General features: G+C 40.2%; 3 protein-coding genes across 3 annotated transcripts; 1 reads left to right on the forward strand and 2 right to left on the reverse strand.

Annotated features, from left to right (window-relative positions):
• Positions 1–861: 861 nt before the first annotated feature.
• Positions 862–7,736, reverse strand: arpc1a (actin related protein 2/3 complex, subunit 1A). The gene is made up of 11 exons (XM_083909237.1): positions 7,500–7,736; positions 6,785–6,878; positions 6,401–6,505; positions 5,541–5,763; positions 4,921–5,028; positions 4,692–4,795; positions 4,473–4,581; positions 3,435–3,510; positions 3,152–3,345; positions 1,742–1,832; positions 862–1,661 (listed from the first exon to the last, which is right to left on the reverse strand). Exons 2-11 carry the CDS (start codon positions 6,846–6,848, stop codon positions 1,623–1,625), a joined length of 1,113 nt encoding a protein of 370 aa, XP_083765363.1. The 5' UTR covers positions 6,849–6,878; positions 7,500–7,736; the 3' UTR covers positions 862–1,622.
• Positions 7,737–10,848: 3,112 nt separating this feature from the next.
• On the forward strand, positions 10,849–11,793 carry LOC310943819 (uncharacterized protein; the record flags this gene model as incomplete). The annotated part of the gene is made up of 1 exon (XM_083909486.1): positions 10,849–11,793. The coding sequence occupies one exon, from the start codon at positions 10,849–10,851 to the stop codon at positions 11,791–11,793; it is 945 nt and encodes a 314-aa protein (XP_083765612.1).
• Positions 11,794–13,236: 1,443 nt separating this feature from the next.
• On the reverse strand, positions 13,237–21,737 carry abcg2b (ATP-binding cassette, sub-family G (WHITE), member 2b; the record flags this gene model as incomplete). The annotated part of the gene is made up of 15 exons (XM_083909696.1): positions 13,237–13,384; positions 13,475–13,527; positions 13,655–13,744; positions 15,240–15,394; positions 16,125–16,249; positions 17,361–17,450; positions 18,469–18,620; positions 18,851–19,002; positions 19,434–19,526; positions 19,605–19,756; positions 19,935–20,092; positions 20,369–20,524; positions 20,605–20,722; positions 20,817–20,876; positions 21,577–21,737. The coding sequence occupies 15 exons, from the start codon at positions 21,735–21,737 to the stop codon at positions 13,237–13,239; spliced, it is 1,863 nt and encodes a 620-aa protein (XP_083765822.1).
• Between the last annotated feature and the right edge of the window lie 218 nt (positions 21,738–21,955).

A 21,955-nucleotide genomic window follows, 5' to 3' on the forward strand; every position in this document is an offset into this window, starting at 1 on the left:
AAACTGCTAAAGGGGGTAGGGAGGGAAGTGTCAGGAGAAAGGAAAAATACTTGTATGGTAGGTTTTTTTTACCTTTATCTTCTTGACTCATACCTCTGTATTTTGACAAGTTCAGATTATACCAAACAAGGTATTTAGAACATTTTAAAGTGATGGATGTTGCAGTAAAGAGCTTCTTATTTCTTACAACGATTAGAATAATCACAGAAAAACTGATGTCCTTATTTCATGAGTATGAGAGATCTTAATGTCACGATGTTTCAACTTGGGTAATCTGGTTCAGTTGTAATATTGTTCATTTTTGTTATAATTATTTTGTTCAATTTAATGAGTAATGATCTATTAATAGATAATGACTTTTTTTTTTTTACTTCCTCCTTATGTGTACACTGCGAAAAAAAATGTTCTGCTACTTTAGGTTTTTGTGAGGGTCACTAGTTTTACTGAGAACTAAGTCAACAAAACAGATTGTTGATGGTTTTATGATATTCTGCTAATTGAGAGAAACATGCAAAAATGTAAATATATATATTTTTTAAATAATTTAAGTAAAGATGTAAGAATGCATCCGAGTGCACAATACAACAGCTTTTTCTTAAAAGTTTGTTTGCCAAATGTTCTACGAATAATTAACACATTTGTCAAGAACACAGCATTTACCTGAAATAGTAAACAATTTTGTTCACAAAAAAATTCTTCTAGCTGAGGAAACCTCTAGTAAACAAACACAATCTGATACCAAAGTCCCAGCTACTAGCACTCCACATGCAATGATTGTTTTTCGGGACCATCTGCCAACTGTGTGAGAAGCAAACACAAAAGGAAGAGAGCAGTCATGCGAGTAGTGTACTGTAAATGTATTTCATCTTTATTTCATGTCTACCTCATGACCTGTTACATAGAAATCCTCCATCTTGTGTGGTTGTAAGTGTAGTAGCTATGGAGCCGAGTGCTGCCCAGCTGTGACTCCACACCGAGTTCAGACAGCTGCTTTCTCTCTCCAACATCAGATTCTGTACAGTTCTCTACATCAACCTTCAACTTGACCTCACAATATCAATAACCAGCTCCTAAAATCCAAACAATGATTCACTATGCTCCAGGAAGTAAAGACTGAAATCACCCGCTTCACTAAACGCTGATATTAGGAGATCATGTTGAGGTTAATCTGAGGTGACGTACGGTCTGATTTTTGGATAAAACACACTTTTCTAGTGCTCAACTTTTGGTACAGGAGGTTAGAGAACATAAAAACACACATTTCACGTCACGCTTAATACGTGTCAGAGGACCATCCCACTTTGACACTTGGTTAACCTTCATTTAAAAACAAAGCAAAAAAAAATAACAGTGATGTCACACGTCAGCTCAGTTGTGTGTATGTGTGTGCGTCATGTATGCATGTTTGTGTATTTTAGTGTATGTGAGAGTGTAAGTACACACCCACAAGAGTGTGTAATGGTCTGATCAGTGCTTTAGCAGACACTCAATAAGGTGGTCAGTTATTTATGTTACTGGCTGCGTCGCAGGAGTGGAGGGAAGGTGAGGAGGGTTGATGACTGCTAGGGCGAGAGGGGGGAGGGAGGGGGCGCAGCGACTCTTCATTCATTCACAAGATTTCTTCACATGATGCGGAGACCCTGGATAGAAGCTTCTAGACTCTGGGGAGGCAAACGCACAGAAACACATCAGTTACAGCTGTAGACAATAAGAAAAGAAACACACTTGAGCACATTTTTACCTTGAAGTCCCAAATGGTCATTGCTCCATCGATGCCTGTGGTGCAGAACTTACGACAGTCCCTTTTGTCACCCTCATAGATAGACACTTGGCTAAGAAAACACAAACAAAAAGGAGGTTTTAAAAAAAGAAGTGCTGAAACTGAAAAGTCAAGAAATATATCCCCACAAAAGAGTGACATCATAAGCAGTCAAAATACCCACCTACCACATTAACCCATAGAAAAGTGACTAAAACATGACAGTCGCTGCATCCAGCAAAGCATTAGTTAATTGCAGATCTGATCAGATTAAAGCTGCACTCGGTAGGATTGGTAGAACAATAGAGGACTATTGAATCTAATCCCAGTTAAATACTAACATTTTGAGAATGAAGCATTCTGTCCTGAGCTGCTCCAACCAGATTTAGGTCCTCATAACATGGCTCTCAAAGCACTAGTAGCTTCCACATATAAACAAATTTAGCAGATTGTAGTAACATAGCAGATTGACGAGTACTGAATTAGTCATCAAAAATGATGTGGATTTGGGGGCAGAGAAACCTGTAAAATCCAACAGGAATATTGAAAATTATTAGGTCGTATATGGGTGTGTAGGTACCAACACTACAATATTTATTCTTTCCATCTCTGAAATGCTCCATTTATTGTGTCTACTATACAAGTACCATTCAGACAGTTTCCTTTTTTGAGGTTGCTTTACAGCCAAGTTACCACCTTAGCAGGGCCAATAGGTCCACCCTCTCACTCAGAACTGCCCTGTGATTGGTCAGACTTACATCTCCGACAGAACTCCAAATATCTGTTGATCACTTGATTTACATGATGCTTAAAGTTGATAAAAGAATTATTACTCAATTAAGCCAAAAAAGATGATGTATGCCACAAAGGATTATTAATGTATCCAATGCGTGATGTGATCCATTTACAAATGACAGTGAATTATAGCCTCCTTAATGTCAAATCAAGTTAACCCATTCTTATTCTCATAGCTGATTAACTGCCTCTGTCTTTTCCCGAAGTTACATACACAACATAATAATCAACTGTTTAAAAAAATCCCTCCTTCACCTTCTGATCCTATCAAAGTAAAAGCCCTCTATTGCCATTTTACATTATTATTTTTTTATTTCAGAGGCTTTTATTGTGAAATATTTACGGGACAAGCATATTTGTGACTTCCTACTAAAGAGTCCTGCCATTTTACCTACAGTTGCCTAAAGAGGAGCATGTAAAGTATTGCAGCAAATTTCTATGGATTTAAAGAGTGTTGGAAACATTTAGCCTAAGATAAGTGCACTACTACAAAAAAAGAACTCTTATCTGATCATTGTTACATAATATAAAGCAGATATATTATATATTTCATTTTTATTCCTGTGATTCAGTGATTCTTAACAGACTGTGACCTACGTGATGCTGTTCTGGTGCAGTGTGTCCAGGGCAGTGTTACGGTCTTCAGTGGTGGCTCTCTTGTCCATGTTCCTGAAGCGCTCCATGGCGGAGATGTTCCTCTGGATACTCTGCTTGGGGAGGTCGAGCTTTGAGACGAATGTCAGCGTCCCACCATCGTCACAACGGAACAGCATTGGGCAGCAGTCGTGGCCCTGAATGTGTAAGAAAACACGTTTGAAATGATATCTTTCTCACAGCACTGCATTAAAATATATTGGCAGAGCTCACGTGTTAATCTTACCGCAGCTACTAGACTGTTCTCTGAAACAAACATGACACTGAGGAGAGGAAGGAACTCCGTCTTCAGCTGTAAAGGACTAAACACAAACACACTTATTACGTAAAAAAAACAAGCAACATATTTTAAACAGCTTAGCATTGAGGTATCATAATTATTTCCTGACCAAAAATTAACTATGTGCTTTGACTGCTGCAGTGTGTCAGGTTACTAGTCAGAATGTGTTGACACCAGAAGCCTGTCATAATGCAAGATGTCATGAATAAAACATGAATTAAAAAAAAATCTATTACATGTTTGGTTTTTAATGTAATGATTGCTTTATGAATGAGATGAAACTGTGTGCAAATAATTTGAGAAAAGGATGAACTCTTTTTCCGATGCTAGTTACCTAAACTCGTCCATTGCTGGAATCAAGTAATCTCTATATATGATCTCTGTGTTTGAAGTAGTAAAACCGCATTTTATCTCCTTTCCAGTTTGAAAACATGGCTGTGACTCATGTTTCTTGTTGAGGCTGTTGAGACCGAGTAGCCATCTCTTGAGTTTATTTAGAGTTCCTACACATTTTCCATTTCAAAATTCCATACTTTTCCAGACTCAAATTTCCAGATGATGCGAGATGCTTATTATGTAAATAAATGGTTTTAAAAATCCTTCACTCATTCTTCATGAAGCGAGTTTCATATAATCTACAGGTAGGCTATTTAGTAACTCATTTTGATTTGTATACATTAGAAAGTGAGATGATAGTCTGGAAACAACACAAACATGCTTCCATACTCTTTTCCCTTTTTTCATACATATCCAGACCTGGAAATTACTAAAATTAAATTCCATACTGTATAGGAACCCTGTATTTAATCCAAAATGATCTTCACTGCAGCTGGAAAATACAGTTTGATGTGGACAGACACAATGATTCCACAGCTGACATAACATGGCTCCCTGACAGATCAAATAGTGTTTTCTAGCCACTATGTGTGGCTAAAAAAATTTTTTTGTAAATGACACCCCTATTATGTATATAAATAAATATACCTGGCAGTCTTAGAGCTGTCCACCACAGTGACGGTGCTGTCATGGCTGACCCAGGCCAGACGGTTACCAGAAGCTGAGAAAGAGACAGAGTGGACCCAACCGCCTCCACCTATCACAAGTATCAAGTACACAAAAAAGACAGATCCAGTTTAGTTCAAAGGATTGCTGTCAAATGCAGGAGGATTTTTCACCATCACAGATAAAAACAGATATACAAACCTGCTCCTCCAAATTCTGCTAGCACAGCCCCAAATGGCATCTTGCTGCCCCAGGGTGTGGGGCCTGGTTTCTCTTCCACCTCTTTAATGTAGGCTGAGAACACCCTGGAGGGCAGGGTGGGATGAAAAGAAGGAGAAAGAGAGAGAGAGAGGATGTGAGCATGTTTTTAGTCATTTAATCTTCAGCTCCTGTCCCATATTTTACAATACTCAGTGATCAGGGCTTTAACCTGCATTTGAAGTCACAGGATCCAGCAGCAAGCAGGATATTGTTGGGATGCCAGTCCAGACTGAGGATGGTGGAGCGAACTGGCTTCTTGATGTGCTTGCTCACCCACCTGAAGCAAACAGAGAATCTTTTAATAGAAAATTAAACAAAAAAATGTGTTGTAAACTAGAATAAGGGCGCTTTCACACCTATAGTTCGATTGCTTTGGTCCGCATCAGTCAGAAAAAAAACAATTTGACTTGGATACGGTTTGCTTTCACATATGCATAGTTCTAAACGAACCAAAATAGACCGCAAAGACCATCGGCACCAAACAGACTAACCCCCGATATCCACCGGGCGCGTCACTGGAACGTACGCGCCACGGTCGCCAGAGCTGATCGCTGACTTGCTGAATACGACTGGCTCACAAGGCAGCGTGTTCCGCGCCGATGATGCGCCCGGTGGAAATTAAGGGGTAATCACGTATCTCATCTCATACCCATAATACATTAAACTATACTGTTTCGTCCCATTTAGTTTCCCGCCAGAAATGTTTCTGCGGGCCGCACTTTGAGAACCAATGGTTTAAACAGACATATTCACAAGCAGCCATAGTTGTACTCATCGTTCAGGACTTACCAATCATTCTCAGACTCAAAGTAGCAGACCGAGATGAGTCTAGCCCCACTGCCGACTGCAAATTTATTCTCCAGAGGAGACCACTTGACGAAGGTGGCAGCTCGGTTAATCCTGAGGATGACCAGTGTGGGCTTCCATACACCCTCCTTCTGGGACCACACATAGGCATTACGGTCAGCTCCACATGTCACTATACGGTCACTTTTAGGAGCCCAGTCAATACCTAAAAGACAGACAAGAGAAAAGGTCTATTACAACTCTGGAGCCACGAAACAATAATCATAGTAATAATAATGATGATAAAAATAAAAGACGGAAATATTACAAAAAAAATTACAGCAAATTGTCCTAGAGTTGTTTTGTTTTTGTAATGTTTCGTCTGACTTAGGGTTCAACAATTAAAATGAATTACTTGCATTAATCATGGTGAGGATGGTAATAATGGAGTTATTTTTCAAATACTTTAGGGATCATGCTTTTACTTTAATGTCCATCTGCCCATTTAACTAAACGCAGTCACCACAGTATACCACTGGTTCTACTTGCTAACATTAGCCAAGCTAACACTAGCCAGATAACTTTACATAATCTAATTTTGTTTGCAATTTAAATTGACTGAAAATTAGTATCTCAGCCGGCTGCTTAATTTTTTTTTCTGTTTTACCTTTCTTTAATCCCGTGCTTGTTTTGTGTTGTCTAATTTTGCTGTCCAAACATGTCTGTCTTAAATGTTTTTTGCTGCTCCAGTAAGTGAATTCCCCCTTTGAGGGATAAATAAAGTTTACCTTATCTATGTGTATATTTGAATCCATTTGAGTGGTAGTCATTGGAACATAGGACTGCTTAAAAACAGTAAACACCTGTTATGTGTCCATTGTGCTCCTTCAGTTCATGGGTCTTGACCCACTGGTTTCCACTCTTCTTGTAGATATGAACTTCATGGTTATTAGGACTGATGGCGATTTCTGCAAAACAAGGTGAAAACAGCTTCACACAATGGACACACTGACAAACGAGTTAGACCAGTTCCTATGTTTACGCCAAACACCATAATAGAGGACTGGTAATGCTTACACATGCTGCAAATTAAAGCTGTCAGAACATTATTTCTCAAATGACCATACAACAACATAACATATATGTAAATAATGACATGGTCTGTACTCAATTCACAGTTACCAGGTAATGATATGTGATGTGCAGGTAGGTACATTCAAAGACAGGAGGGTTTGTTTGAGGCTTACGTGTCTTGTCGTGGTTCCATGAGTGGCAGGTGATGGGCTCCAGCAGAAACTGATGAAGGGACATCGTGCCTGGGTGTGGTCCTCAAGTGGAACTCTACGAAGTCACACAGCGAAATTTGTGACAAACAAACCCTGAAGTGGGCAAACAGCTGAGTTGAACCTCTATCACCATGAAGTATCCACGAAGGACACCATATAATATAAATGGGTCAACTATATCATAAAGAGAACACATCGTTAACTGAAACCTCTAACTGTAACGTAACCCTGAACAGTCTGCCCATTTATAATAACTAAACCCAGTCACCACAATATAACACTGGTTCTACTAGCTAACGTTAGCCAAGCTAACACTAACCAGATAACTTTACCTTGTCTCGTTTTTTTGCAATTTAAATGGACTAAAAATGAGTTCCTCGGCTGCTTAAATAACTCCGTTTGTTTTAAGCTTTAATCGGTTATTATTTCACACTACTAACGTGACAAGCAGGTTAATGGGTGTGCTAGCAAACAGTTCACCGGTTTGTATTACAGAGGCCTGGCAGTGAGATGAGTCATTTAAAAAGACATTTGACAATGCTGCTGTTCATCAGTTTACCCAGAGGCCTCTCTTTTATGTACCAGTCACCGGGTTTTCCTTGGAGTAAGATGCCTTTACTCCAGGTGACAGGCACGGCGTTCGCCGCACATTCCGCTAGCCCGTATGCTAACTCACCTCTTCTCTCCGAGTGTGCGCTCTCGTTAGCCGGTGAGCTACGTTACACTAGCGGGGGGAAGGTTGGATCGGGAGTGGACCTGAATTCGCGGACTCTGGTCAGTCGACACGAATTCGTCCAGGAATGTTGAGGGAATGTCAAGACGGCCAACAGGACACGACCGGAAGCATCCGGCAGCTAAGTCGGCAGCAAAACCTGTGGTTGCCTGGCTGACAGCTAGCTTAGCACCATCACGTTAGCTATTACGTTCGAGTGAATAACCTCGTTCACGTCGAAGTCACTCACACACTAACCTCGACGTGTGTGAACGGGCGCCCCTAGTGGTTCAAGTAGAAAACACACACACACACACCGAGTAAAAACAGCGCCATCTAGTGATAGATAGATAGATAGATAGATAGATAGATAGATAGATAGATAGATAGATAGATAGATAGATAGATAGATAGATAGATAGATAGATAGATAGATAGATAGATAGATAGATAGATAGATAGATAGATAGATAGATAGATAGATAGATAGATAGACTCACTATCACTAATTGTGTGTGAAAAATTTACAAGTGAGCTATTCTATTGCAGTTTATTCATTAATTCATTAATTAACATAAACCATAATATCAAAGTGAATCGCAGTAAATATAAGGACTGAGGAGGACAAGACCAGCCTGTCATTGACTTCTGGGTAATATGTTTTCTAACCAATCAGAGAAGCCTCCAATCAGTTTCACCTGACAGGCCAGCAAATTAAATGCTACTGGCTGCAAACATCAAAACACATTACTCTCTCTTCTTCTTTTTGTTCCCCCTGCGGTGCATGAGCCCATGCGAAAAATGGAGCCAATACCAAAAGCAAATGAGGCATTTCCTACACCTCCACCTTACTTCATACCAGGTAAAACACATGCTCACCATGCTTAGAATCTAAAAACAAGCAGTTGTCAATAGTAAGTACTTCAATTAATTGAATGTGTTTTTCCAGATGAGTGTCAAACAGGACAGAATGTGAAGATCTACCACATCCATTCACCTTTCAGTCCACCACCACCACCACCTCCTTCTTTCGCCTTTTCCCCAGGAGAAGGCCACTTCAATCAGACTCACTTGCCTGTTCCAGGTGCATGCTTACTTTAAACTTTGCCTCCATTTTTAACATATACCCCCAAAAAGTCCAATTATCTTTGCCATTTAGCAACATGCTGTCCCTTCTGACTAAAGTGTTGATTTTCAGTGAAGATAACTGACAGAAAAGTGTTTATGTAGAGCTGTATGTCAATTCTAATTTAAATACAAATAATGGTTCGCTTGCTACTTTGCTGTTTCCAAATATATGTTAAGTCACTGTGAATTGGAAAGAACATGTTTATGAGTAGATTTTTTAATCAATATGATTTCCAGTTAATTGTTGTACTATCGCTTAAGTTATCAGTTTTACGGTGACAGGTAAAAATGCAGATGCATTTGTGTTGATACATGGTACAGGGGATCATTTTTTATTTTTTAAACATAAAAGTGTTATGCTTGTAGGTTCAGGAATAATGCGTTACTTGGTTCGTGATGGCTCTTTTAGCCTTTTTTTTGCTAAATGAAAATTTGTTTTGTATTAGCTTTATAGGTACCCCAATACATTATTAATATTTTTTATTAAAGCTATATCCCGATTTATGTAATATAGCAGTTACTTTACGCTATGCTTAAAAAAAAAATGCATTCATAAATACGTTTCTTTGCCCTATTATCCACTCTCCAGTGTCTGCTCCGCCTCTATCCACCCCCAGGCAAAAGTTTGTGAGCTATGAGGAAGAACTGCATCGTTCTCCAGGCCTGACCAGCTGCCCCTCCTGTCAGACTCAGGTCACCACACAGGTCACCTACAAAGTAGGGACGCACGCGTGGCTCATGTGTCTTGTGTTTGTGTTGTGCGGGTGAGGAGATTCACTTTCTAATCTAGTTATGTCATTAACCAGAATTGATGACTCGCACACATGGACTGATGTACAGTTTGTGTCACAGGTTGGTGTTGGGATGCTGCTTGATTCCGTTTTTCGTGAACCACTTCAAGGACGCCCATCACTCTTGTCCTCGCTGTGGAGAGGTTCTCCACGTGCACAGGAAGACGTGCTGTGACTGAGTTTGGGGTGTGATCACTGCAGAAAAATGCTTGCATATACCTGTATGAAAGTCAATCCAGATAATTACAAGAAAAAGACGAATTCATGTTAAAATAAGTATTAATAATCTGTTTTTAAATGAAGGTTTTAGTGTGTGTTTTGTAACATTTGTATTGAATAAATGTTTTCTGTGCCAATCTTCATTTTGCATTGTCTGTTTTATACAAATGAGCACACACAGTTAGTGAATGTCTCCTCTTATGGAGACACATGGGACGAAGCTGAATTTTGTGGGGGAAAAAAATAGTACTAGTGTAAAAAAAAATAGTATTTTGCTCTATTTAAAAAAAATAAAAAAATATATATATATATATATGTGTGTGTATATATACACGTATGTGTGTACAGTGTGCGTAACTTATTTTATTAAACAAGATTCTTTCATAGAACATTTGTTTTTAGCGGGAGGATTTAAGACGAGGTGATATGGCTCAAGTGGAAGGAGAGCTGCACAGTTTATTTTGACCGTGTATAATGATTTGTTATATTAGACTGCATAAGAAAGTTGTTTTCTGGTAGGATTTGAATCTCCTGGCGTGGCCACTTTTAGATTGGTGAAAAGATAACTACATGTTTGTGTGTGCGTGGGTTTTCTCCGTGTTCTCGGGCTTCCTCCCACAGTCCAAAAACATGCAATATGAGGATTAGGTAAATTGGTCAATCTAAATTGACCGTAGGCATGTGAGTGAATGGTTGTTTGTCTCTATATGTGGCACTGTGATGGACCTGATGACTGTCCAGGGTGTACCCCTGCTATGTCAGCCGAGATAGGCACAGCACCCCCTGGTGCAAGATAAAGCGGTAGATGATGGATGGATGTTGGCGCCTTGTACAGTTGAGTTACACAGTTTAAATCATCAACACAGCATGTCAGTTAAGCCTGCATGACAGCATACTTTGTGTAGTGAACGTGCCCTCAGTGATAACGCCATAGGATTAGAAGTCAAGTCTTTTTTTAGATCATTGAGCCTTAGAGCAATGGGCATGTGAGACACAGCAAAACCCATCATTCCCCTCTCCAGAGGTCAAACACGCCTTTTGAGGTGAGCTACGCCACGCCCCTCCCGCTGCTTGGACAGCAGTAGATGCTGTTAGGATGTCGGCTGATCCGCTGTGCAGTAGATGAGCACTTTTGGATCCCAGCAGCAGCACATGAGCTACGTGCTGATCCCTGCATGGCCAAGGATGCCTCAGAGTATGTCACCTTCCACAGTAAATTGGTTTCCACTTCTTTGTTCTTCCAGCATTTTAGCCACACAACCGAATTCCTGTCCTACCTGATACTGTGTGTTGCCAAAATGCCGTTCATACCACCTGTGTCAATTGCACGCTCTGTGTCTGGACTGACGGGGAAGGAGAGAGCTGTCAGCAGCTCTTCATCTTCTGCTACTTTGGACAAGACGAGGGACCCAAGAGAAGACAGAGGCAGCTCAGTGAAGGAGAGACTGACTTTGAACCTTAAACAGCTGGGGAAAAAGAGCCAAGCCAGGAGTCACCTGGCAACAGGAGCAGAGGTGCATGCAAAGAGAAAGGACAGATTGTTGCCCTCATCACAAACTGACAGCTTCCCTGCGTCCAGCTCAGGGGAGTCTCTGTCCAAGACACAGCAGTCGAAACAAGGGAGCCAGAGTTTTGTGAAGAGTGAATCGGAGGTGAAGAGAAGGAGCAGACATGAGGAGACGGCGCCCCATTTCACCCTGACACTCACACCTGAGGCTGTTCTGCTGCTGCAGCGCAGGAACAGTGAGAGACGTCAGCGTTCAGCAGCCAGAAGCGCTGAAAGTGCTGCTCCTGGAAATGCCACTGATTCCAGACGCCGAAGGGAAAACGTTTGTAAAAGGCATCAAACAGCAATGCAGAAACACAGCACGCCAAACAGCAGGGCAGCTGTGAGAAACACCAGTGTGGCTGAACTGGGAGACATAAGCTCATTTCTGAAAATCTCACTCCTGAACGAGCAACACAAATATGATGATGTGGAGTATGAGGAAGAAGGGGACTGTGGTGTGGATGAGCGTGTGGTTTTGAAATGTACCGAGTGGCTCCGTGGGCTGGAGAACACACCAGTGACAGTGGGGAAGAGCTTGGTTAAGAGTGCACACGGTGTGAAAAGTTTCTGAGGGTAAAATGAGATGTATGGAGGCCCAACACGGGGAATTAACTGCAATTTGTATTTTTTTATGTGTAGGCTATTTTGTGTGCAATGTTCCCTTTTTTACTGACATAGTTGATCACCTGAATAATGATCTTTATTAAATTAGATTTGGACTCAATCACTGCAGGTTGTTGGGTTATTTGTTGGATTCCAGCTGTTCGACCTCAAGAGTCATAATGAGAACAATTCACCGTTCGGGTTCAAGTAACCAGAAATAAGAAAAAGTTGTATTTAATGTGATTTTGAGAAAACAACATCCATCCTACACTTATCTACATGAGCTCTCCAACAAGGTCAATGATGCACCACTGCGTTGGTGCTTCAAAAATACTGGCATGCTAAACAGTTTGTCGATGGCATTGATTCTTTTCATGTTCATCCAAGGCATGAGACTCACTGTGACGCACTTGGAAAGAAAACCGACCGTTTTACTCTACATGGTCCAGCTTCAGACACAGAACACCAGAATCGAGCTCACAGCTTTTTGCTGTTTTTTGTCTCTTTCTGGAAAATATACATAATATTTAAAGAAAAAAAAAATATATATCAACATTCTTTTCTAATCTTTCTGCCCTGCTGTTAAATTTACATGCATGTTCATAAAATGGTTTGATTTAATCCATTGTAATCCTGAGAGCCAAATTAACCTACTCAATTTGAAATTCATGTATAATATGATACAAGATATTGGAAGTATTAACATCTAAAAGTACAGTGAAGCCATAGAGTCGATAATACAGATTTGATCTATATGTAATGACAGACAATGTACAATTCAATTCAATTCAATTCAATACAAATGGAAGTCATGGAGAAAACTCAGATTCAGGGGGTTAATATTATCTGTTGTGTGTGTCTCTACTTCTATTTAATATTTATGTTTATTTTGTTACTGTAATAATTTTGCAGCTGAAGTTTGTATGAAAAAAAGATATAATTACAATTCTCATGTCATGAATTAAACCATCGTATTTATTCTTAACACGGAGAACATGGTTTTTGAAAACGTAAAATAGAATAAAAAATAAATAAATCAGTCATAAAGAACTTCGGAGTGTTTTCTGTACTGTATGAACTCACACAGTATAAGTGGCTTTGTTAGGGCTTAGTTTTGGCTTGGCTGTTGCTGTGCAGTCCCTCGTGCACAGACCATGTGTGCTTAGTGGCAGCTTATCCACCAGGGTGTCAAAAGTTACATCACGTGTTTTTTATGTTTGAGAGAGAGATAGAGAGGAATTGTAAAGGGAGCGTTGGGCAAATATTTGGATTTTAAATAAATGAAATAATCGACAATATGCTGCAGAAACACTGAAACACTGGTTTAAAGTTTCCTTCCTCTCCTCTTCTGCTAAATAAACGAGATGAGTGCAGGGTTGACGGATGTATAAAAACTCTCCATTGAGAGGCATCATTTCCAGCGGTTGATTCGTCGCAGCTGCACATAGGCCAGAACCATACAGACAAATGTGATTCCCAGCAGAGCCACGTGGTTCTGCCAGAAGCCCCACGCAGAGTAATCCAGGTCCCGGAGATCCAGGAACACCTCGCCTGGGATGCTGCAGCACAGATAGGAGAGGCTCAGTGTGTGTATGTGTGTTTGTATGAGATGTGGTTATTGTGTTGAAAGGAGTGGCCATCACACTCACATTGTGCGGTTGCTGTAGAACACCTGTCCTCTCATTTCGTTGATGAATGCAGCCTGAGAGAGACGAGCAGAGTGGGCTAAACAACTCTTCACACTTCAGATAAAGACCCGCTAAATGCACGCTTGTAACCATAGCCTCGCTCCTGCTCCTCCACCTCTTTTCCTTATCCTAACAACTTACATCCAGTCCGTATTTGAAGATACTGATCCACTGCAGCCAGGACAGCCAGCTCAGCATACTGTTGAGACTGACGAGATAACCACCGAAAACCTGCAACAGAGGGAAAACAGGGAATGAGGCAAAGAATTACTCGCATCACCAGTGTTGTAGTCGAGTAACTAAAACCTTTTTCAAGGCCCCAGTGTTCAAGTCTGAGACCAAGGCCCAATTCCATGTCTCTTTTTTGTCTTTTTTTGACAGAGATTCAAAACAAAAACTTTGTTGTCAGCTATGGCTATATCATTTTCAAGAAATGATGTACTCATCTGCAACAAAGTGGAGACAAGTCAGAGAAAGTCTTGTAAGCCACAGGGCCTTGGAGTACTGGTGGACAATTTTATGGTACATACCATAAAGCGACCGTAAACAGGTTTTGTACATACTCCTCAAGAACCATAAAATGTGTTTGTTTTCTCAAGGCAAGAACAATAACAAAGTTAGTTCTGGCCAGGACATTTTATACTTACACTACACGAGACATTTCTGACCAATCACACAATAGTTGTCGGAAACCACATGAGAAAAAAGTTCTGCCCGGATTATGTGCCAAAAACAAGCTGTGAGAAGTCATTCTTTTCTCGCACAACTGTTCTTGTGGAGTATGTACAGGCCTTTATAGTCTCCTTGGATTTGGTTAATCTGGTAAAAATATCCTACGCCTCTCTCTATGAAGTGGAGCCCTGAAAAATCTCTTCACCTCACACCTATTTTAATAAGAGCCAGGGCACACTTTGCCTCCATGTGAACATGCCAAACAGAGGGGTGGGGCAGAAGGTGAAATGGGACTGAGCCCGTGTCGAGTCCCCATTACATGTGTCCGAGTCTCAGTCCAGTTCCAAGATGGACTCACTCCAGTGCTCCACACCATGCATCTATTTTCTACCACTTTATCCTCCACAGGAGGGTCACAGGGGGTACTGTGCCAATCTCAACTGACATTGGGTGTTAGGGTACACCCGGGATAGTTCGCCAGTCCATCACAGGGCCCCATATATCAACCATTTAACCATTCATTCTCACAACTCCAGTACGGTTAATTTCTACTGTCAAATTTATCTAATCCTCATATTGCTAAGTTTTTGTACTGTGGGAGGAAGACGGAAAAAACCCACCCACACATAGGGAGAACATGCAGACTCTATGCATAAGGGCACTTGTTCCAACCGGGGTTCGAACCCGGATCTTCTTTCTGCAAAGGCAAGAGTGCTAACCACTACTGCTCCACTTCACTGACTAAAAAAACGTTGGTTTACATGTAAAAGCAATATATAAAATAAACAATAAAAATGGAATAGGAAAATAATAAAACACAGAAACAAGGTCAATAAAAATTGCCAATTGTTATACATGGTCAGGGAATGCCAAGTGGGTTTTGAGCTTGCACAGACTCAAACTTTAACAAATATGTCATCTCAGGCTTTCAAGTCCCAATTCAGTCAATGCAAGTTTTAGTCATCGGTGGGTCCTTCAAGTCACTGCTCAACCCTCAACACTGCATTTATGAGCCTGGTGTATGTGGGACACTGTGTGCGTCTCTCTGTCTCACCATCATGAAGACCAAGGGCAGAGCAATTAAGACGTTAGCCATGGCAAATGTCGAAACGCTTGCTGAGACGAGGAAAGCCAAGCCCACTCCTGCCAGACTGACCAGAGACATGGTCAGAACAAAACACACAAAGGGCTCAACGCCAGACCTCAGACCTGGAAGAGAGGTTCACACTGTATGAATTGTGTACACAGTATTGTATTGTATAGTACCTAAAAGTACCTAAAAGGGATACATGAGTAAAAGTAAAAGTATCATTTTTATTATGCTATAATTAAAAGTCGATATCAGTATAATTTTTATCAACAATCTCTGCTGCTGCTTATATAACTGACTGCAGTTCTACAAACATGTCATCACTGACTCTAACTGTCCTGTATACACTTATAACTTGATACAGTTGTATATCTGCTCCTGGTCTCTTTCTTCTGTCTCTACCTCATCTCCCTCTTGTCCTTTCTCTCAACCCTTTCTGTCCCCCAATTTTCCTTTCACCTCAACCGGTCGAGGCAGTTGGCTGCACATCTTTGAGTCTGGTTCTGTCAGAGATTTCTTCTTCTGTTAAAAGAGTTTTCTCTCTCCACTGATGCCTAGTGCTTGCTCATTGTGTGGCTTGTTGGGTTTCTCTGCTCTGCATGATGTTGTCTATGTACAGTGCCTTGAGATAATGTGAATAATTTGATATTTTACAGTAAATTTCCTATACGTTAAGACTTTTAGTTGCCAAAGCCATTTTCCGGTAAGATATGTACTTTTACTCAAGTATCCCTTTAATGTTCTTTATACAAGACTTGATACTTGACAGATGGTGGGATCTCAGCATGAGTCCTGGCTCTGTGTGGTATACAATAATAATATGGTGCTCGAACTCAGGTAAATAATTACCCATCATGAAGTAGGTGATGGATGAAAACACAATGATGGGGATCACTCGGTTGGGGATGAGGTCAGCAAAGATCTTGGACAGGAAGTAGACGGAGGTGCGATAATAGCCGCTTGAGTTTTCATGACTTGCAAACAAATAAGGAGAGAAAAGAAAAACATTAGGTAACCGATGTCCGTCACATATGGTTTCAGCTACAAGCTTCCTCATACATATGCGACAACAACTGCGGTGAAATCAGTTTCAGGTTGGATATTCAACAGACATTCGCTCCAGATCAAAGTCCCTTTGTACAAAATTATCATCATTTCACAAGGCATTGCAATTGTATAGATACAATAGATAGATATTCATGCTTCAAAGAATAAATCAATTAAGAATTCATGAAAATATTTAGGAGGTTCTTATCTAACATATCAGACGAGGGTTCATGATCCTGATCTGGTACAGACAGACAAGCCTTTTTTTATTTTTTTTTACTATGCACCGCTTATCCGTCTCCAAACGGGCTGTCCTTATCCAACGCAATCTGGATAATTTCTCTACGTGCTGCTTTATCTCTACATCCAAGTAATGATCTTTATGGCGAGGATCGAGTGCAGTTGCGAAGTGCAGGGGATCAGAGTGAATGTCGCGGGGAGATTATAACCTACCCTGCATGCAGCCAAGTTTCAGTTTTGCACAAAGAGACTTTCCAGCATTACTCACATCTTGTTGGAACCGTTTTATTGGTGTTCCAAACTGATCTTGGACAGACTCTAAGCGGGAAAAGAAGGGCACGTGAATGTCTCATCACAACGTCCTGTTAAGGTCGTTTTGTTTCGGTGTTAAAAGTATTTTCGGTGCACCTCTTTTTTAATTAATACCTCATTATACTCAATACTATGTGGCGAGCCACATGAATCACTTAGAGGACTGCATGTGGCCCACAGGCCGCAAGTTTGAGACTTCTGCTGTGTGTTATTTATTGGTCAGCAGTTCTTCCTATAGCAAGTATTGTATTTAAAAACACATCAGACACACTGATGGCAAATATATTTAAATCCAGATCACATGCACAACATGTGTAAAACTGTGAAAATAAAATTGTAACAACATACTGTAGCTTCATTTTAGCCTTCTGCTCCAAACAAATGAAATTAAGATTATAAAACAGACACTTACTGTCTGTACATACACCTATATATCTATATATAATATATATAGATATATATATATATATACTTTCTTTGACTCACATGAAGATCACCCTTTCGTTTATGAAGAGTTCCACAGCAGAGAGATTCGCAAACACCATGTTAATGATGAGGAAGAAGAACGCTCCGGCCCTGTGGTTGAGAAAGAGAGCGACCATGTCATCTGATAGACAATCAATCAGAAAATGTCAGCAAAAGACAATCTGTTGGCTGTCTTCACCTTGACACCACGGGTTCTTATCTCACTAATTTTGACATGATACCAGGTGTCACGTCCCAACACAACCTTTCACCTTCATGTATATAAACATTTATTTTACCCGGATATCTAGTTTTAAATGGAGTCTTTACCACAAAATACAGCACATTTACACAGATTCCCAGGCGTTTTATCTCTCATAACCTTACATACATCCATACATATACATACTATATACCCCTATGTATATACTGCAGATAATTATACATACTGAAGATGGGTCAACACTTTCTATATCTGATACCAATATCTATTGATACCGATATCAGTCTTTAATAAAAATATTCTTAATATTGTTGTCTCTTCACATTTTCCTGCATATGACATATGTAAGAGAAAACAGAAAACAACAAAGAAAATTATTTGAAGCCGTCCTCAGAACTGGTTTGAATGTAATGATGTTATTCTTCTCTAACTCTATTTTTGTTTTGTTTTGTTTTGTTTGCTGGCTATTTTGAATCTTCGGCTCCTGTTTTTTTCTTCCCCCATACTGCTGACATTTCTGTGCTACATGTATCACAATGTTTGTGGCATTCTGTATGAACAGTAAAATGGAGCTCAATAAATAAATAAATGAAGTGAACTCAAATTTGAAAGCTACATCACTATTGGAGATGTTAAAGCTGTATTTCATATGCTCTATGATTCTTATAATTGCTATTATGCTGAGTTCTTTGTGTTATAAGTGCTCCTTTATTCTTGGGTCTTTCTTGGAAGAGAGCTCTTGAGACTGCCTGACTTATTAAGGATTAAACAAGAAATAAAACCATTCTGTTGAAATCTGGTCTTTCGGATGGGCTGAGGAGGAGGAGGAGGAGTGAACAGAGGTGAAAATAGAGAGCAGATACAACTATGTTGGCTTTTATAAAAGCAGGTTTGCCACATCAGTACCTGTTCTGTATCGCCTCGGGCAGTTTCAGTGGCATCTGGTAATAAATGAGCCCCACCAGAAGAGCGAACGTGATGGTGAGAGCCAGCTGGGCATAAGAGGTCTGAGGGTTCCTCAGAGAGTTCCGCACTGTCCTGCCACACACAACACTTATCTGTGTCTCACACACACACACACACAAACAAAGGGAATTATTTTATGGCCCCAATCAAAAGATAAACTGGGTTCATTGAGCGGGCAGCCAGGCAAACTGACCTCACAGCTGATTGACACAGTCTGCCTCATCACAATATGAACTAATTTCCGTTTCTGTCAATCATACATTTACAATGAACTTATTTAAGCAGCGATTTATTTATTTTTTATTATTCAAAGCAGGCCGACCTGATAAAGAAAAGAGGTCGCATAGTCAACTGGCTCATCTTGACCTTTGCCGCTTTCAACACTGCTCTGGTTTAAACGGCCTAGCTCCTCGAGGACTCTTTGGCACAGTGAGGACTGGCGATACCTTGACGCCAAAGGATTTTGACTGTCATCTGTGGAAAGACAGGCCAATGTGGTAGATAACAGCAGGCAGTAGACAGTGTGACCGTTTTCTCTCTCCCTCAGTCTTTTTTACAACACTCATTATCTCTTCTCGGTGAACAAAGGTTTTTGGTCGGTGAAATGTCAAGGTGTTTTTGTATATTTATAAACACAAATATGTTATATAACATCCATCCATTATCTACCGCTTTATCCTCCACCAGAGGGTCGCGGGGGGTGCTGTGCCTATCTCAGCAAATTCTATTGACAGTTTAGTGGCATTACCCTAAAAAACATTTACTGATGTTGAATTTCTGACCAAATTCAGTCTGGGTTTATTTAGACACCTACAATCCCCTCTGAATCTTAATCCTAAGCAACATCCTTAGGGGGCTGTTGTTTTAACACTGTGCTTGTGTGAGTGTAGTATGTGTAATCATACCTGCAGAGATCGAAATGATTGTTGATTTTGCCTCTCCATTTGTGACATCCATAAAGAAATCAGCAGGGTTGTTGAAGGGATCAATTTGGTAGCCTGTTCCAAAAAAAAACCAGAACAAAAATGTAAAAACTGTTACACACTAGACAAATAACACATATACACACTATTTACCGAGGTCTGAGAAGTATTCCAGTGCATGGTCTGCTGCTCCTGCATACACCATCTCCCCTTTATGCATCAGGGTCAGGTGATCAAACTGTCTGAAGATGGAATATCGTGGCTGGTGGATGGAGAAGATCATAGTCTTACCTCTCCTGGACATGCTGGACACACAAACAAACAACGATTCAAATCAACTCACATTTCATCATAACACAAACATGGTAGATGACAATGAAGCCCCGTCTGACCACAGTGAATGTGAATTCCAGTTGCGACAGCTGTGACTTTGAGCATGCGTCGTCTAATATGCGTGATAAATAATCAATAACAGTGTGGTACTCGTGCAGCAGACTGATGATGGAGTTTGCCGTGTTGGAATCCAGGCCTGTGGTCGGTTCATCCAGAAACAGCAAAGACGGAGAAGTGATGAGCTCCATCCCGATGCTGCACCGCTTCCTCTCGCCTCCTGACACACCGCGAATAAACTCTGTGCCTATCTGCTCACACACGCACACACACACACACACAACACTTGGTTACTAAGCAGAAGAGGGTGGCTAGAGTCACGTTCCACGGAGATAACATACTTCACATCATTATACGGAACAAATAATTGTCAGCCACCATGGGTAGGACTTAAGATGTATTTATTTTTCTATTATTTGATATTTGAACACATCATTACACTGTTCTGTTACTTATGCCTTTTAGGACATGTTCTATGTAAGATATGAACGTATGAGTAATATAGAATTATCAGCTTGTATCTGTACCTTGGTGTTTGCACAGTCAGTGAGACCCAGGTCTTGTAGGATGGCATTTACTTTGCTGTGCTTATCCATGTTAGAATATTGCTTTGGGTTGAGGCGGAGGTTGGCACTGAACAGCAGATTCTCTCTCACGCTGAGGGTGCCCATCAGGATATCATCCTAGAAACACAACTATAGTCACAACAATCCACAGCATCAAGCTCAGAAAAAAACATGTTCTAATGTTTATATTTGCGTACCTGAACTACATAAGCAGAGCTGAGCCTGAGTTCAGATGTGACAGCTTTTCCATTCACTAAGACTTTTCCTTGCCGCAGTCCGGCAGGGTCTTTTCTTCCTGCAATTACATCTAGAAGTCTGAAACCAAGAGACACAAACTGCTTATTTATCTTTCGCAGGTTATTTATTTTTGTGAGACGGAACGTGCATGTACAAGAAACACGTTTCTTACGATGTTTTACCGCTTCCTGTTGCGCCCATGATAGCATTCATGCCAGGTCTCATGATGCCACTGCAAAATAATAATAATAATAATAATAATAATAAAATTATCTGCTCTCACTTTAACATGCTCACAGAGAAAATAAGTTAAACCAGGCAATGGCATGTTTAATTCAAGTTGTTTCTTAAGATTTTATGTCAAATTAAAAGCATAAAACAAAATGATATAGATATATATAGATATAGATAATAATAAAGTGATAGTATTATTGTACTCAAGCCCAGTTTTGGTCTCACAATGACTTAAACAGACCATTTGATTTCATCTCAATCTGTATCTACAAAACATTCACTTTACCTCATTTAAACTTGTTTTGATGCATTTCAAGATAGAAGTTATCTAAACAATTACGATCATGAATTTACTACAAATAAATCAGTTGTGATCTTGACCAATCCTGAGTCTATGCCTGAGAGGAGAGCAAGACCTTCAAAAAACTGGTTGATCACAGAGAATGGAGACTGTTAACAAATCCTAATAAGTCACAAGAGAACGTCATCATTTTGAGATTTTGTAAAAACTAATCAACCCTTTTTGATATTTTCTGGCATTTTAATCATAATAAGTAATAATCATAAGTTGCAGTCATGATATATAAAGTCTTTCTATAAAAACAGGAAAGCACTATCTTGCTTGCAGCTACATGTGTAGTCGTGATCTTTGATTTATGTACATGTACATAAACACAGCTAACAGCCTAATGTCCTACCTCACATCTTTGAGGATATGTTTTTCAGGACCGATCTTGCAGCACAATCTCGTCTGCTGAATACAGTAGTGCAAGTCGCTGAATGAGAGCGTTGGCCCTCGTTCCTGGAAATCCTGGAAATATTCCTCATCACTGCAAAAATTCACCTCGCCCTTAGACATCTTCAAAAACAGCAGGGAGAAACCACATAAAAAAAAAAAGGCAGGTCAGAAAGTGAGATGGGACAAAGAGAGGCTGAGAAAAGGAGGGAGAGAGTTCCCTCTGCCACAGAGTCCTATGCAGTCTGACAGGAAAGTGAGCAGGCAATCAATACCTTTTTTGTAGGTAATCCCACCTTTGGACTTGTTCAATGGCTCATAGACTTATGGCTGCTGTGAAG

Source organism: Microchirus variegatus (genome assembly GCF_963457635.1).
Source record: "Microchirus variegatus genome assembly, chromosome: 23".
NCBI lineage: Eukaryota > Metazoa > Chordata > Actinopteri > Pleuronectiformes > Soleidae > Microchirus > Microchirus variegatus.